This window comes from Falco punctatus (genome assembly GCF_963210335.1).
Source record: "Falco punctatus genome assembly, chromosome: 2".
NCBI classification, from domain to species: Eukaryota; Metazoa; Chordata; class Aves; order Falconiformes; family Falconidae; genus Falco; species Falco punctatus.
Window position 1 is genome coordinate 28857156 of NC_137581.1, and position 14473 is coordinate 28871628.

The window sequence follows — 14473 nt, forward strand, 5'->3', positions numbered from 1 at the left end:
AAGCGTCCTAGCTGAATTGTACACGAGATCTTATTATCAGTTTGTAATTTAATTTCTTATGGAGGAATGTACCTTTTAACATCATGGTGAATTTCTGATGCATTTGAAATGTGTTATGAAAGATTTAAGTAACAAGAAAGAAAATCAACATTAAATTCTAGTTTGTGTAATGAGTTTTAAGAGCAAATGAGCTATCGTGTGGTTCTACACTTCAGAAAGCCTTTATGAAGTCTGAGTATTCAGTGAAGACGTTTTAAAATGTAATCACACTCAAACAAAGCAAATGAGGGATTTTCAGTGCTTCACTAATACGTAGTACTACCCATGTGCATGTGCATTTTGCATATGTGTGCATACAGGTATTCAGTGACTTGATCTAAGCTGAGTCTTTCCCTCATTATTTGATTGATGAAGATATTGGGTGCTGATTCGCTTTTAGGCACCTTCCAAAACAAGTTTTTGAGTATGTTTATGGCTTGAATAAGAAGGCACATTGTTCTGCAGTTAAAGCAAACTGAGTAATGAGAGAATTGTGTATACTTAATAGATTTTTTTATTGTTGTAGTTGCATAGAATCTTTACCTAAATGTAGACTACCTGAGGCATACTATCTCGTTTCCACAGCCATCCAGTTTGCAGTTAAAGCATTATAAAAGATGTGGAACAGAGAACCATAAACAGTGCTAATGAGAGCATAAATGGAATGTGTTAAACGATTGTGCACTTGAGTAATTGCTGTATGCTTTTGTACTGACTATTACCGTGAAAGAACATTCAGGTTTCAAAAACGCACATGTTGCAGGGACTGTGCCATTTGTTCAGCGCTTGGTTTGCAGCTGAATGAGGATTAGTCCTTTTGATACTTTGATCTGTATAAAAAATGTGCAGAAGTAACTGAGTTATAATCATAGCTGGGCTACTGAAATGGCAGATTTCAGTAAAATCACATGTATGCTTTTCTCCTATGATAGAATCAACCGGCATGCTTAAAACATTTTTAGTCTTCTAAATTAGGCTTCTGTTTTGGCAATTTTTTAATGTTTTGTTGTGGGTCTTTTTCCGTGAAGGAAGAGTGATTTGGGTTTTTATAAACATGATCTTCAACACAGTTGATGCCAGGCAGTAGGACAGTGTCCTGCTTCGCTTAGAAAATGTATATTTTTTGTGACTTGAGCCAGAACGAAATTCTGCTTTCCCGAGGCACACTGTTCCAGTCACAAAAGACAGAACAAACAGGTATATCTGAATTAGCTAGTCTCCTCCACGATATTTTAAAAATGAGAGATGTGTTTGAAATTGTTAGTGGATTTCCATTTGCTCTCTGAAAGAGTGACAAAATAACCTTTTTGGCCATAAGTCCAGGCCTTCTAGGTTTTTTTATTTTTTTCACTGCTGCTGCTGAGTTATTCAGTGGGGAAAGATTGTCCTGGAAAACCTTGGTCTAGTCTCTTGCAAATGTTTGATTTTTCTTAGAAATTGTTACCCCCTTATATGAAAACAGAAACTATCAACCTGTGGTCATTGTACTTTATAACGTTTCACTTTGCTCTTTACTTGCCAATGTCAATGGGTAGAAATGGGTAGAAGATGATGGAATGCATAGTAATAATGTCAAAATCTCCCCAAAGTGTTAACTAATAAATGTAAACCACATATATGCTACATAAAAAACAGGTTAAGAACACATGTTTGCTGCTATTAATTTATTTTTTTTTTAATGGGAGAAAGTTGTTGTGATGCAATGGGACAGAAAAAAATCCTAAGACTCTTAAGGTGGAACGAAAGGTGAGAAGTAGCAGAGGGGCCTTGTGTTTTAAAAGCGGCACATGGAACACAGACCTGCGAGGAACATAAATATGGAATTGAGATAGGGAGTACAGAGTGCTAAGAGATTTGAATGAGAAGTAACTGTTTCTAAACAGTGCTTTTTTTCTCTTTCTTTTTTTTTTTTTCTTCTTTCTTAAATATACTCTAGGCTTTTTTCAAAGCTTTGGGAAGAGTAAAGCAAATTCACGATGATGTCAAGATTCTACTCCGGACAAATCAGCAAAGGGCAGGGTGAGTGCTACTTAAATGAGTGCAGGATAACCGTTTCCTAGTTAAAAGCAGAAGTTACAGCAAGGTGTCGTTCTTTACTTCATATCACTACCCAGAGTATTTAACAAAGAACCCAAAGAATAGTAATAAATTTTTAAATTTTCATAATTTTAACAATTATGTGTTTGATTTGTACATGCCTTTGCTAGTACTACCTAAAGTAGTATTTGCAAATAAAATCTTTTTGTCTTATAGCTTGGAAATTATGGAACAGATGGCTTTACTGCAAGAGACATCTTATGAACGACTTTACAGATGGACTCAAAGTAGGACTAAGAATGTTTTTATGTTTATGAGTATTATTATGATGATTCCTTTAATTCCTTGATGTGAATTGAACTTAGCAAAAACCTTTTCCAAGATCTGTTAACAGAGCTTTGAGTTTCCTTCTTAGTGAAGGCTTTGTTGTGAACCAAATATTTAATTGGAGTTTCTCACCTTTTTTGGGGTCAATCTCATCTCTGTAAAAGTGTGTTATTTATTTGTATCTTTGGATGGTTTTCCACAGAGAACTACTACCAATTGGTAGTCTAAGCAAATTAAGTGTATTGCATTTCATATTCTTGCAGGTTACAGGGAAGTTGTTTTTGACAATTTGGTAGTAAGACCTAGCTGGAGGAGTGGCTTGTTACCTTTCAAAATTAAAAATACCCACCTTATTTTATCAGGATGCTCTTTTGCATTATGCAATTACTTGCATTGGCAATTACTTTTTTGCTTGTGTACTCTGGATCCAAGCATCAGTGTTTGATGTAACATATTGATAGTGTAAAACATATTTTTTTTTATGACTTCTCTCTTTTCATAAGTCATTGACAGGAGGATTTGTGAAAAGAGGCTGGTGCAATGCAATATTATATTCGTTAGCTGTTATTCTGTGCATGCTGAAAGCTCAAATTATGGTTATGGTTTCACCTTAATGAAAAATCATAAATTTTATGCGGATGTTTGATTTAGTTTATGTGATTTTCCACAGTCTTGCATGGAATATACAAGATTATATACCCAAACACCTACACATCAAAAAACAAAACAAACCCACAGCTTGCTTAAATACTTGCTCTCTTTTTTCTTAATAATTTACCTGGAATGCAGTAAACAGTTATAAAGGAGCCTGACAGAATTCTGATGGTTGAATGGTTTAACATTTGTACATGGGTGCAAACAGATACTAAGCTTCCTTTAATTTTTATTATTGTTGAGTTTTGTGATGAACATCCCTTTTACAGTGAAGTACTGCTTATGGGGGAGTTCAATTTCATTAACACAAACTAGGTCAGGTAGCGTATTCTGAAGGCTTCAGTTCGAAAACCTTTGAGTTATAAAAAGCTTGTTATAAAAGGTATTACACTGTAAAGAATGCATTTTTATCTGTGTTGATATTTTATAGATGAATGCAGGACTTTGACACAAGAATCATGTGACATTTCTCCAGTTCTTGCTCAAGCCATGGAAGCCTTACAAGATAGACCTGTCCTGTATAAGTAAGTAATCTTCATGATTATTGCTAACAGAAATAAGTATTTCCAGCCTATAAAATTTAAATATGGGCATAAATTACAGTGCTAGGGATGGTGGAAATTTATTTCTGTGTAAGATATTTAAAAAATAAAAAATCATATTTCAACTTCTTTAAATTTCAGAAGTCTTTTTGACATAATTATGGTATAGTAAATGTCATTGGACTTTTTACAACTTAGTGGTTTTTAATTAAAGTAAAATGTCAGACTGTTCTTATTTTAATCTATATGAATTGTCAATTGCTACTGCTCTCATTGTAAGGTGTTTCTGCAAAATGCTGTCCAAAGTATGTGACTGTCTCAAATTCCCAAAGTGAAAAATTGATAAAGGCTAATTAGGTCTTAGTGAAGTGCTTTTGGTAGTAAGAATGTCTTCCATTATGAGTTATACAGTAATCTATTAAAAACAGTCTGCTAAATGTGGGCCATTAAAGCGTAGGGGTATTTACATATTAAAAATATACTACTGTTCAGTTCTTGTTCAGAATTTGCTGAAGCAACTTAATGTAAACGAAGTGGTACTTAGTAGAGACAACTTAACCACGAGGTGGCACTGTAAGAACTGGTTTTATTGGGGTGACCGTACCTGAAGAGGTATTTATTATGCTGCTTTGCTTTTTAAGTTTTTTTTTTTAAATGCATTCATCACACTTTACAACTATTGCAAATTACTTTTAGCCACAGGCACCCAAGACAGCAGAGTACTAGGCGGTCTTCAAAAGGCTAGCCTTACCTTTAAAGGTGTCAAATGTGTGAAGCTGTAAATCTCCGTGGAGCTCTTCACAGGGAAAATGCATAGTGCAAGTGGAGAAAAATTTTGTCAGTATGAGAGAAGAGTGCGCATCTCAGCATGCTCAGTGAGTTCTGCTAGTCAACGTGAGGGAGAGGTGGTGTCACTTGACCACTCCAGCTATGGCATGTAGTGTGTTGCAGTACGTTGGGCCACAGCTGGGGATTGCAGAATCCTTTCTTGCATCCTCTCCTCCAGGCCTTCTTTGACAGCTGCAAAGGATCAGTCACAACTATTTTCACAACATTTTATAGGATTCTTGATAGATACAGTTTATATTTTCTGTAATAAATATTTTGTTAAAGTATGTTACTTTCAAACTTCATGAAGCCATTGTTTTGCTTTCTTAATATTTATGGGATGGACACACACACACACACACAGACTTCCCCCCCCCCCCCCCCCGCCCCTTTTGTATATCCACAGCTGGCCAGTTTAAAATGGATTTGCAAAAGAGACTTTATCTTATTTCTGACGCCTCTCTCACAGTCAGCAGAACTAGCATTACCAAAGGGAGAACTTTATAGGTAGAACTTTCCTTCTGCCAAAAAGGCAAAGTAACCGTTGCTGTAGAAGATGCAGCTGTATGTCTCTCATCATAGATTATCATGATTAACTACTTGCTACAACAGTATTGTCAAAATTGCAGTACTGATGCTTTACACCTTAGATCTTAAGATGTAGTTTAGTCCCTTCCAAAAATTTTTGTATACCTTTAGTATGTAACAAACTGCTGAGTTTAAAATGTAAAAAACGTGTCAGAGAAGAATGTGGGGCTGTATGAACGAAACACTTTTCCTCTGAATCACTGCCCTTGCATCTGATAAAAATTATGATTTGGTTGGGTGAAAGCGAGTAAGATGGAGAAGGGCAGTTTAGAAACAAAGCTACACATTCTTGTTTTCTTATATTGACTTCAGTCTTGTGAACTTAAAGTGGCAGAAAGATTGCACTGTGGATGGACTTTTGGGAACTGCAGTCCGTAGGGATCTGAAATAAACATTTCAGTTTGGTTTTCACTTCCTGGTTCTAACAGAAGAATTGAAAACTGTTGCGTAGAAAATACATGGAATCATAGCTCAGAGCAGTCTTCCTCTTCCATCATCACTCAGAGCTTTTTCTCCACCTCCTTCCTGTCCCCTCAGTGATCATTACTTTGCTGTGTTTTTAAAAAATTGAACCTGGCTTGAAAAGAATCCAACTATTGGTTTGTTCCCTTAACATGAATAATATGTAAGAACAGTAGTAAACACTGTGTTTCTAGTGTAAATAATAGTTATTACTAAATTTTTTTAGGTGCAGGATTTTATAATAGTTATACCCTGTTCTACTGAGAGCAAAAGGAAAATTAGTAGTTTTATTTTTCTTTTAAAAAGAAAATCATCATTATTAAATGCTGTTTTCAAAACTAGTAAGATCACAAGGTCTGTTTTACTGCTGCATTTTAAATGTTCTATTATATAGCTGTTAATTGGAGGGGAAGAAAAAAAGCTTAGCTGGTTTCTACAAACACTTGGAGATTTTTCACTGCAATACTGCTACTCCTGGCCTGTGGGTAGTCAGCAGATCACAGATCTCTTCCACTTTTAATTGCATAATTTTTTTGTAAATAGTAATTTATTAAAGACTGTTTTTCATTAGACTTTTTAGTATAGCAGATAATTATTGTCTGAGTTAACAAATACAGTGTATGAAGAAAAACATTTAAACAGAAACTTTCGGATTCTTCGGCGTGGTTTTTTGCCCTCTCTCAAATAGTAATGTAGATTGAAAAGAGCAAAACTGAAGGTTCCCATGGACTTCTTATAGCATTATAGAAATCTAATTGAACTTAACTTGGAACATACTTGAAACAGTTTGGTTTGTGGGTTTTTTTTCTTCACACCTGTTAATCATGAATGCAGTACTCATTTTACTTCAGTCAGCGAGTAATGTGTTTTATTATTAATATTTTTATATCTGTTCAGCTGCTTGGTGTCATTGGTAAGTGACACCATTCTTACTCTTTGGCATTTCTTCAGTTGTATTAAAAAAATAAACTGTCACTTACTTTCTTTTTCTCCTTTGTAATTTGTGTGTTTTGTTCAAAATGTTAAATCCATTTTTTCAAAAACCAGAGGTGTTGCATGGCTTGCAAAAATCCTGTTTTTAAGCAGATGTAGCAGGGATGTTAGCAGTGTTCATTTCCCATCTTTCACTTGCTATCGTGCTTCAGCCCCAGCAGGAAGGTAAACTGCTTCAAAAATGAGCCACGAGTGTTCTTGGTACCTCCTTTACTACCGGAAAGCCATTTGAGATTATGCACTCTGGGCTGTAATTGTCCATCCATTAAATATCTAAGACTTATTTGATTAAAACCACTGAACAACTACCAGATGAAAATAACTCTTTGCTACTAATAATGTGGTAACCTAGAAGGAGGAGAAAGCCTTGTGTTGCAGTGCAGTAAGTTGCTGCTTCTGTCAGTCGGCTGGACCACATGTGAACAGGAGTCTTAAACCTGTCTATACAGGCTTATATATACAAAAATAGAAAAGCTGCTTTTTCATTTACTTACTTGTGTGGGGTAAGAAAAATGGAATGGGAGGACCAAGGAAAAGCTATCTTTAGTATCTGTTTAGAGGAGTCAAGAAAATCAGATAGTTTTGAATGCTTCATAGTAGAAGTATTGACACAAGATTTCTAGAGCTATAAAAATGGTTGTGTTAACTGAGCTAAAAGTTGAGCTAATAAGCTGCGATGAGGTGAACTGTTTGTTTTACCCATTTTCATGTTTCATTAACAGGTACACGCTGGATGAGTTTGGAACAGCTAGGAGGAGCGCTGTAGTCCGTGGCTTTATAGATGCTCTTACTCGAGGAGGTCTGGGAGGTACTCCCCGCCCTATTGAAATGCACTCCCATGATCCTCTGAGGTACAGTACAAGCAAGAATGTATATCAAGTAATCCTTTTTTTGCCTGTTGGCACTTCAAATGCCTGACACCATAAACCAGTGATTTACAGAAAAATTTCTGTCTTTATTTAGGTATGTAGGAGACATGCTGGCCTGGTTGCATCAAGCTACAGCTTCTGAAAAAGAACACCTAGAAGCTATGTTAAAGCTTGTAACTGTTCAAGGTACTACTAGATTTTAAAATACAAATTGGAAAATGATAGGAACTAAGTCTGTGATAAGTCAGAAAGTGTGATTTATTTCTTAGGCTGGGCTTCAGTTATGAGAGTCTGAGCTTAGATTTTCCTAGAAATAAGTTCAGAATACCTGGTGGTTACATTTTGCCAAAAGAAAGCCTTTAACGAAGAAGAGTATTTCAACATGCACTCTTTTCCATTTTACTGTGCTTATAATAGATTTAAACAGAAATTACAAAGGGACATATTTAGACTGTGGTTGACAGTTCAAAAATTATCTGTAATGTATATGAATACATACCTTTCTGAAAACATTATCATAGGGTTGCTTATTGATATTTTGAGGATTCCTGTTATGCCTTGCTTGCTTGTTTAGTAATTTTTAAAAACATAATTCCTCCTTTCTATAATTCTCTTCCTTCTATGGTACAAGTAAAATCGAATTTTCTTTGGTCATGTATCATGATTGTAAGTTTATGGAGGTCAAAGTAGGCCACTCATAGACGTGTGAAGCTTTTTAATATCAAAGCTGTCCTTCATTAATAGGACTACAAATGCTCAAGCTTATTCTTCAGCCCCTTTTCTCCGTTTTAAGTACCTTTATCCTGTAGAAGCTGTAGTATGATTGACCTCCATAGCTTCAGCCAAAGACTTGTTTAATAAATTAAGCATGTGTACTGAGTTGTAACATACTTGAACTTACATTGGATCTTAATCTGGTGAGCTCTTCAGACTGTATGTCCTGAGTCCTGTGCTGGGATTTAAAGTGAATATGCATTCTCATTTTCCTTACTGCTGGAAGTATTAATTGACTTTCCTAATAGTTTATGAGCAAGGAGGCTGTTTAGGAGCTGTTGTAAATCAAACTGAAGGAATGCTGGTTTGTAACTACAGTTAAAGCACACGATAGAAGTGAATTTAGTATTATTTACTGACAGTATCTCAGGGAGGCAGGAAAGCAGGCCTCATGATGGTTTTATGGTATAGAAGAAGTAATGGCAGTTCTTTGTAGATGACTGATGGTTCTGCTGTAACTGGAGAGTTCTTCAGGAAAAGCTGGTCTCATGGAGGACGTTACTATAACGACTGGGCTACTGCTGCTGTCCAGACTTGTATTTGGCTCTGAAATTCTCCCACTTCTTCATGCAGTGCTTTATTTAACTATTAAATCCCTTGGCCTTCTGACAGGATGTCCGGCTGATGTACTATGACCACATAATTAAATATATTTAGAGCATTTCAGCTATAGATCAGAGTAAAATACTTGAGAATATGGAAATTATAAATGTTTTGGGGAAATTAAAAAAAAATAATCCCCAGGCCAAAACTTTTTTCCCAAGAGACAAGTATCAACAAGAGATGGAATATTTCTGTCTGAAGCAAATTGTGTGTTTTGTTAAGCTCTCCAGGAATAGGTTTGTCATCACAGTTTGCAAGAAATGTAAAGAGGGATTCATAGCTTCGTATTGGGAACAACAATACCTGGGAGGTGCTGTCCATTAACTATTCCTCTGCATCTTTGGGGAAAATTTTTTGATGATAAGGATGGTTACGTGCCAAGGTCGATAAGACAAAACAGTACTTAATGGGATACCACCAGTTTAACGAGAACCATTTATGGGAAGTTGAACCTTATGAAGTACCTTGGGATTATAGGCTTTATATAAATACAGATCCTGAGTTGGTAGTGGCTAATTAGTGAGAACAGTGTCTGTGGTACTGGGAGATTCAAGTTAAATTCCCTGTGCTATCATACACACTTCAGGTGTCTGATTGTGCTGGCTACAGCGGAGATTGAGTTAATTTCACTTAGCAATTTAGAGTTGACATCTTGTTTATTTGACAGATATTTGCATCTCCAGAGGGCAGATCTTCCCAACAGAAGTTAGGTCTAATGTAGGCATTTCTGCAGACTTTCATCACAGCTGTTTGGATTTTTTTCCTGTTCCCTATAGAGGGAGCCCAAGCAACTACTACAGATAAAGACCACCTAAGTGAGGGTCTAAAGTTAGGTCAGTCAAGTGGTTTAACTTTAATTTCAACTTGAGTAGCTTTCTGCAGAGGGAACTGGTTTTGTTATAATTGAAGTGTCTCTGTTCCGAGTTCAGATTTCTGTTTAAATTCTCCTATAAGCTCAGTGTAATTTCAGGATTCTGGAGAACATGGTAAATCACAGCTACACAAAAAAGTCCCATCTCTTCTTAAAAAAAAGAACCCACAAAAAGACGCACAGGTATAGCTATAGGTGATGTAGAGGTGAATTTGGTCTCAGTGGAAGAAAAATCACATGAATGCTAAGTTTTTGGAGAAATGTTCCTATCCCAGTTTTTACTTTTAAAGAGAACAAACTATGTAGTCCATAATTAAGTATGTAAGAATAGCTTTTAGAACATTTTAAAATTTTAAGATTGCAAATCTTAACTGTTTAAAATTAACCTGACCAAAAATGTTATTAAAATTTTTAGCACCAAACACATTCAGAAAAGTTTAACTATTTTGCATTGTACTGGGCAAGCATTAAGCATCTGGTTGTCCTCTTTGGAGCGTAGGTATTCTGCTAACAGGAGCCTTCCAGTCTTACAGAGGGCTTCCACTTGAAAGAAAGAATTGCAGGCATTCTTTTTAAGAGATGCAGTAGAAACCTATTTTTCATGGAGTTACAGGAACCCAGCTGGAAAGCAGAAGCCAAATGAACTCCAGGAAGGATCTCTCCCTTAGAGAAGGGTACACAGACAAAAATGATATGTGGTGTAGCAGGCAGCCAGAAGTATATTTTCAATAATAAACTGTTCTTTAAAAGTGATGCTGGGTCTCTGAGGTTTATTCCACATTTCTTTTATGTCAGTGTGACATACTAATACTTGCAACTGTTATATAAGCCATTGTGCTGGAACATTTCTTTTTAGTGTTTGCTGAATCTAAAATATTCTAATTGGACATGAAAATATATTTGAAGGCACAAGCATGTGATATATCAAGATTGTAATTCCATGTCCTTTGATATTTGAACTTGTATATTTTTTCAGCTAAACTTTCATACCCAGCAACTTGTTAAATCAGTCTGATCTAGATACACTATTGCAAATATGTGCTAGGTGCTTGTTATATTGATGAACAGTAAAAGTGTGACTGTTCCTCCTAAAAAATCTCTAAGTTGTTAGGGTGTATCTGGGAGCTAGCTTTTACATAACAGACGATGATACATCTTGTGGTTTGTAATCTTGCTTTCTTCCTTGATATCAATACTCAAACATAAAAAGATGGTTTTATTACCTTACCGATTTAGTATGCTGAAATTCTTACAGCCACCACACTGAATTCAGTTGTTTCTGCTTATGTGCCTTTTCACGTATCTTGGTGTAAAGAGACATTGGCACAGATCTCTGATCTTTTGTAATTTTTACTCTCAGAGGTAATCTATTTTAGTCTGAAATAAGATCTGCAAAATATAGCTTCAGGTCACCTGATTTCTATCACATGTCACAGTCAGTTTGTTTACTGTTCATTGCATGGGTCCCATCTGAAGATGAACTCCTGTTGACAAGTTTTAAATTAGAATTAAAGTATTGCTTTCTCCATAAATCTATTCTGAGTTGTTACTGAAGTGAGAGCTTGAAGATCTGTTGCTTTCAGTTTGATTGATTTATGACAGTACTGGTTGCCATGCAACAATTCATTTGTGTTCCATGGTAAGATAGGGCAATATTCTTTTTTGTATATAATTCTGTAAAAGATGAGTTTCAATTGCTGCTGGGGCGGAAGCATTTGCTAATGCTGCAGCACTCAGCAGTGTGGAGGTACTTACATGATTTAATTCGTAACAATGCCATGAACACATCGGTACCAAACACTGACAGACCCATGTATTTATGGTTCAGTCCTTTTGAAATGGTACGTACTGTTGCTCCTTGAGCATCTCACTGGCCTCCCCCCACCCATCCCCATTTAATTTCATGAAGTGCTAATATTGAGCCTTACTGTGACAGCTTCTTGCTAGATCATTTATTCTTCCCATTGCTCCTTCTTCCTCAAATCCCCAGGCACTATGCTGCACTAGGAGCAATTGCATAGCATAAGGTAATGACTCTCCCGGACTCCTGTTTTGTCATGCAGCTATTTTTTAATGGCTAGATTTAAAGTTCAGTGGAGGTGTAAACTAGTCTTGTGGAGAAAAGAACACGCAGTTCATAATGCTTTTTATGGAGGAGTAGCTTCTACATTTGTTTGTTTTATAGTCTTGAAGAAAAGAGAATTACATTTGCATAATCTTAGCATGTGTTTGCATTAACTGTAGGTGTGGAAGAAAATATTCAAGAAGTAGTTGGGCACATCACAGAAGGTGTCTGCAGGCCTCTGAAGGTGAAGTATTTTGTTTTCCTTAGCATTCTAAGTGTAAAAATTGTTCTGTCATGTCCCCATCTCTACAATGTATTTTCATTGCCCTTGGTTAAGAGTTAGATTCATTCAACTATGAGCTGTCATAAACCCCTTCAAAATTAAGGATTCCATAGTTCACAGATACCTGGCTTAAATAGTCATACAGTGAGAGATACTAGGATACTAAATCTGTATCTTCATTTTGGTTTACTTTTCCTACGTTCAGGAGTGCTTATGTACAAAAATTTAGCTGTGGGATAAGTATAAAGGTATGGCAGTGGTGGGTCAAATGAAAAATCAATTAAATTTACTGCCCTGTTTTTCATATTGACCATTAACATATGCTTAGGCAACAGTACAGGTTATGCAGTTGTGCCATGTTACTTCTGTAGAAGTTTCCTTGCCTGTTTGTGGGCATACTGAGGACTTACTGAGCCATAGCTACTGTCTTTGTATTTAATAGACTTCAGTAGATTTTTTCTTGCCTGAATACGTCAAGTTGTTATAAAAGGTTGATGTTCACAACATATCCTGCAGGAGGGAAGGGCACAGTTTAACTGTATGCTGTGTAAAAAGCCAACTCCTTTTGTTTTTCTTTTGTTAAATAACTCCAGCTCTTGTGTAGAAAGAGACCATGGAAAATAGTTGCCTACTTACCATGTTTAAGCTACCCTGCTTTGCTCTGTTTCTGTTGCATCCCTCCATGGTTGTCCTTTTTCAAGCTACAGCCTTAGTCAGTTTAGGGACCCGTTTGGTAGAAGTCATTAATAATGATACATCAAGTGGTTGGCTGTGTTTATTTATTGGATGTGCTTCACTTAAGCACAAAATAAAATAATCAAGGTGATGAAGCTGATACCAATAATTGCCTGACCATGCAGTGTATAAATCAGTAAAGTTAAATCTACTGTACTAGATATTATTATAATAGATTTCTCTTAGGATGCTGTAACTATAACAACTGTGTCCAGTTACCAAATGTTTAGTCTCCAATGTTAACAGGTAGATTTTGAATACTACATGTAAGTTCCTGGTAAGAGAGGGAGAAGGTCTGAAGAGAGGTAAAAATCAAGAAAGTGTCATTTAGAATATCGCAGAAAGGTTGAGATTGGCAGTGACCTCTGGAGGTCATCTTGTCCAAACTCCCTGCTCACGCCAGGCCACCTAGAGCCTCTTGCCCAGGACAATGTCCAGATGGCTTTTTGAGTATCTCCAAGGATGGAGACTCCACAGCCTCTCTGGGAAACCTGTGCGGGTGCTCGGTCACCCTCACAGTAAAAGTGTTTTCCTGATGGTCAGTCAGAACTTCCTGTGTTTCAGTTTGTACCTGTTGCCATATAATTATGATCATCCTTCATAGTCTTTGGTTTTTTTGACTTGTTGAAAAACACCTGTCTTATTAGACAGACAATTATCACAGCTGTTTTTGTTTGGTTTTTTTTAAGATATTTTCCAAGCTTTCTGTGTTCTTGCACGCTTTAATTCTGTTAATACTGAATACTGATGTTTGGGTTCAGTATTTCTCTGCATTCCAGCAAAGTAATTTGGGATAGAATCAAACCTTTATGTAAATCAATGTTTTGGTCTTGATTTGAGTACTTGTACAGTTTGGTACAGAATACCTTCCATTTTGATTGCCAGACTCTTTACGCTTGTGTGCTTCTGCTATCTGTAGATACAGCTCCAGAAGTATTGTCGGTAGTTAGTTACTGTGCTAATAAAAATGAAAAAAACTAAAAGAACAATAAAAGACTTTCCATTGTATTCTGTATTTTAACAGAATGCAACTTACGGTAATTCACTGCCAGACTAGACTTCCCAATGTAAAATATGCAGTATTTTGTTTGTTTGTTTATTGTTTTCCCTGGGGAAATCTTCCATAGCAAAAAAAAATAGTCAGAAAAAAAAACCCCAAAACCCCCAAGCAGAAAAGCTTTCATACAGTGCAGTTAGATAATTGCAAGCCATCGTGTTGAGATGAACAACAAAAGCAGACTCAGTTTGGAGGACTGTTTTTTTCTACAACGTATTGTTCTTTCTGATGATCACCCACAATAAGAAAAATAACTGCCTTAATTTTGGGGAAGACACTCTTTGTTGTAGTTTGTGGCACTACAGTATACTGCTTTTGTGGTAGATTTCTGGTGATGTTTGAAAACCTGTCACTTGGAGTTGAGTTGATCCTGAAGTTTGAAATAGCCTGATAAAAGCCTAATCACAGAATTTCCACGAGCACTTTTACATACTTACAGAATTATGTAGAATTTTCTTACTGGTTTATGCTGTTCTACATGAATGAACAATATGATAACAGTTTCCTTACCTCTGAGGAAGGATTATGCTTACATGCAGTATAAATCGTCTACATTTCTTACTGATAGTTGGTTTGAGTTTTAGGCATCCAAGTGAATCGAGTACTCACTGCGGTAGATCTCACCACAGGCCTCTCATTTCAGGTGGAAGTAGGAGGACCCTAAAAAATATTTAGATTAAGGTCCTTATCTTTTCTATAGTACTTAAGATGAGGTCAACATTAACCGTATGTTTTTGATGCCTTAC

The 14473-nt window shown here is 36.2% G+C and overlaps 1 protein-coding gene across 2 annotated transcripts in view; it reads left to right on the forward strand.

The window, feature by feature from the left end:
- COG6 (component of oligomeric golgi complex 6) overlaps window positions 1-14473 on the forward strand; it is a 60636-nt gene that overhangs the window by 19550 nt on the left and 26613 nt on the right. For both annotated transcript variants that reach the window (XM_080377107.1, XM_080377108.1), the window contains exons 6-11: window positions 1976-2058; window positions 2293-2363; window positions 3488-3581; window positions 7193-7321; window positions 7434-7525; window positions 11832-11896. In XM_080377107.1, coding sequence (XP_080233233.1) covers window positions 1976-2058; window positions 2293-2363; window positions 3488-3581; window positions 7193-7321; window positions 7434-7525; window positions 11832-11896 — 534 coding nt within the window. The remainder of the gene's footprint in view (window positions 1-1975; window positions 2059-2292; window positions 2364-3487; window positions 3582-7192; window positions 7322-7433; window positions 7526-11831; window positions 11897-14473) is intronic.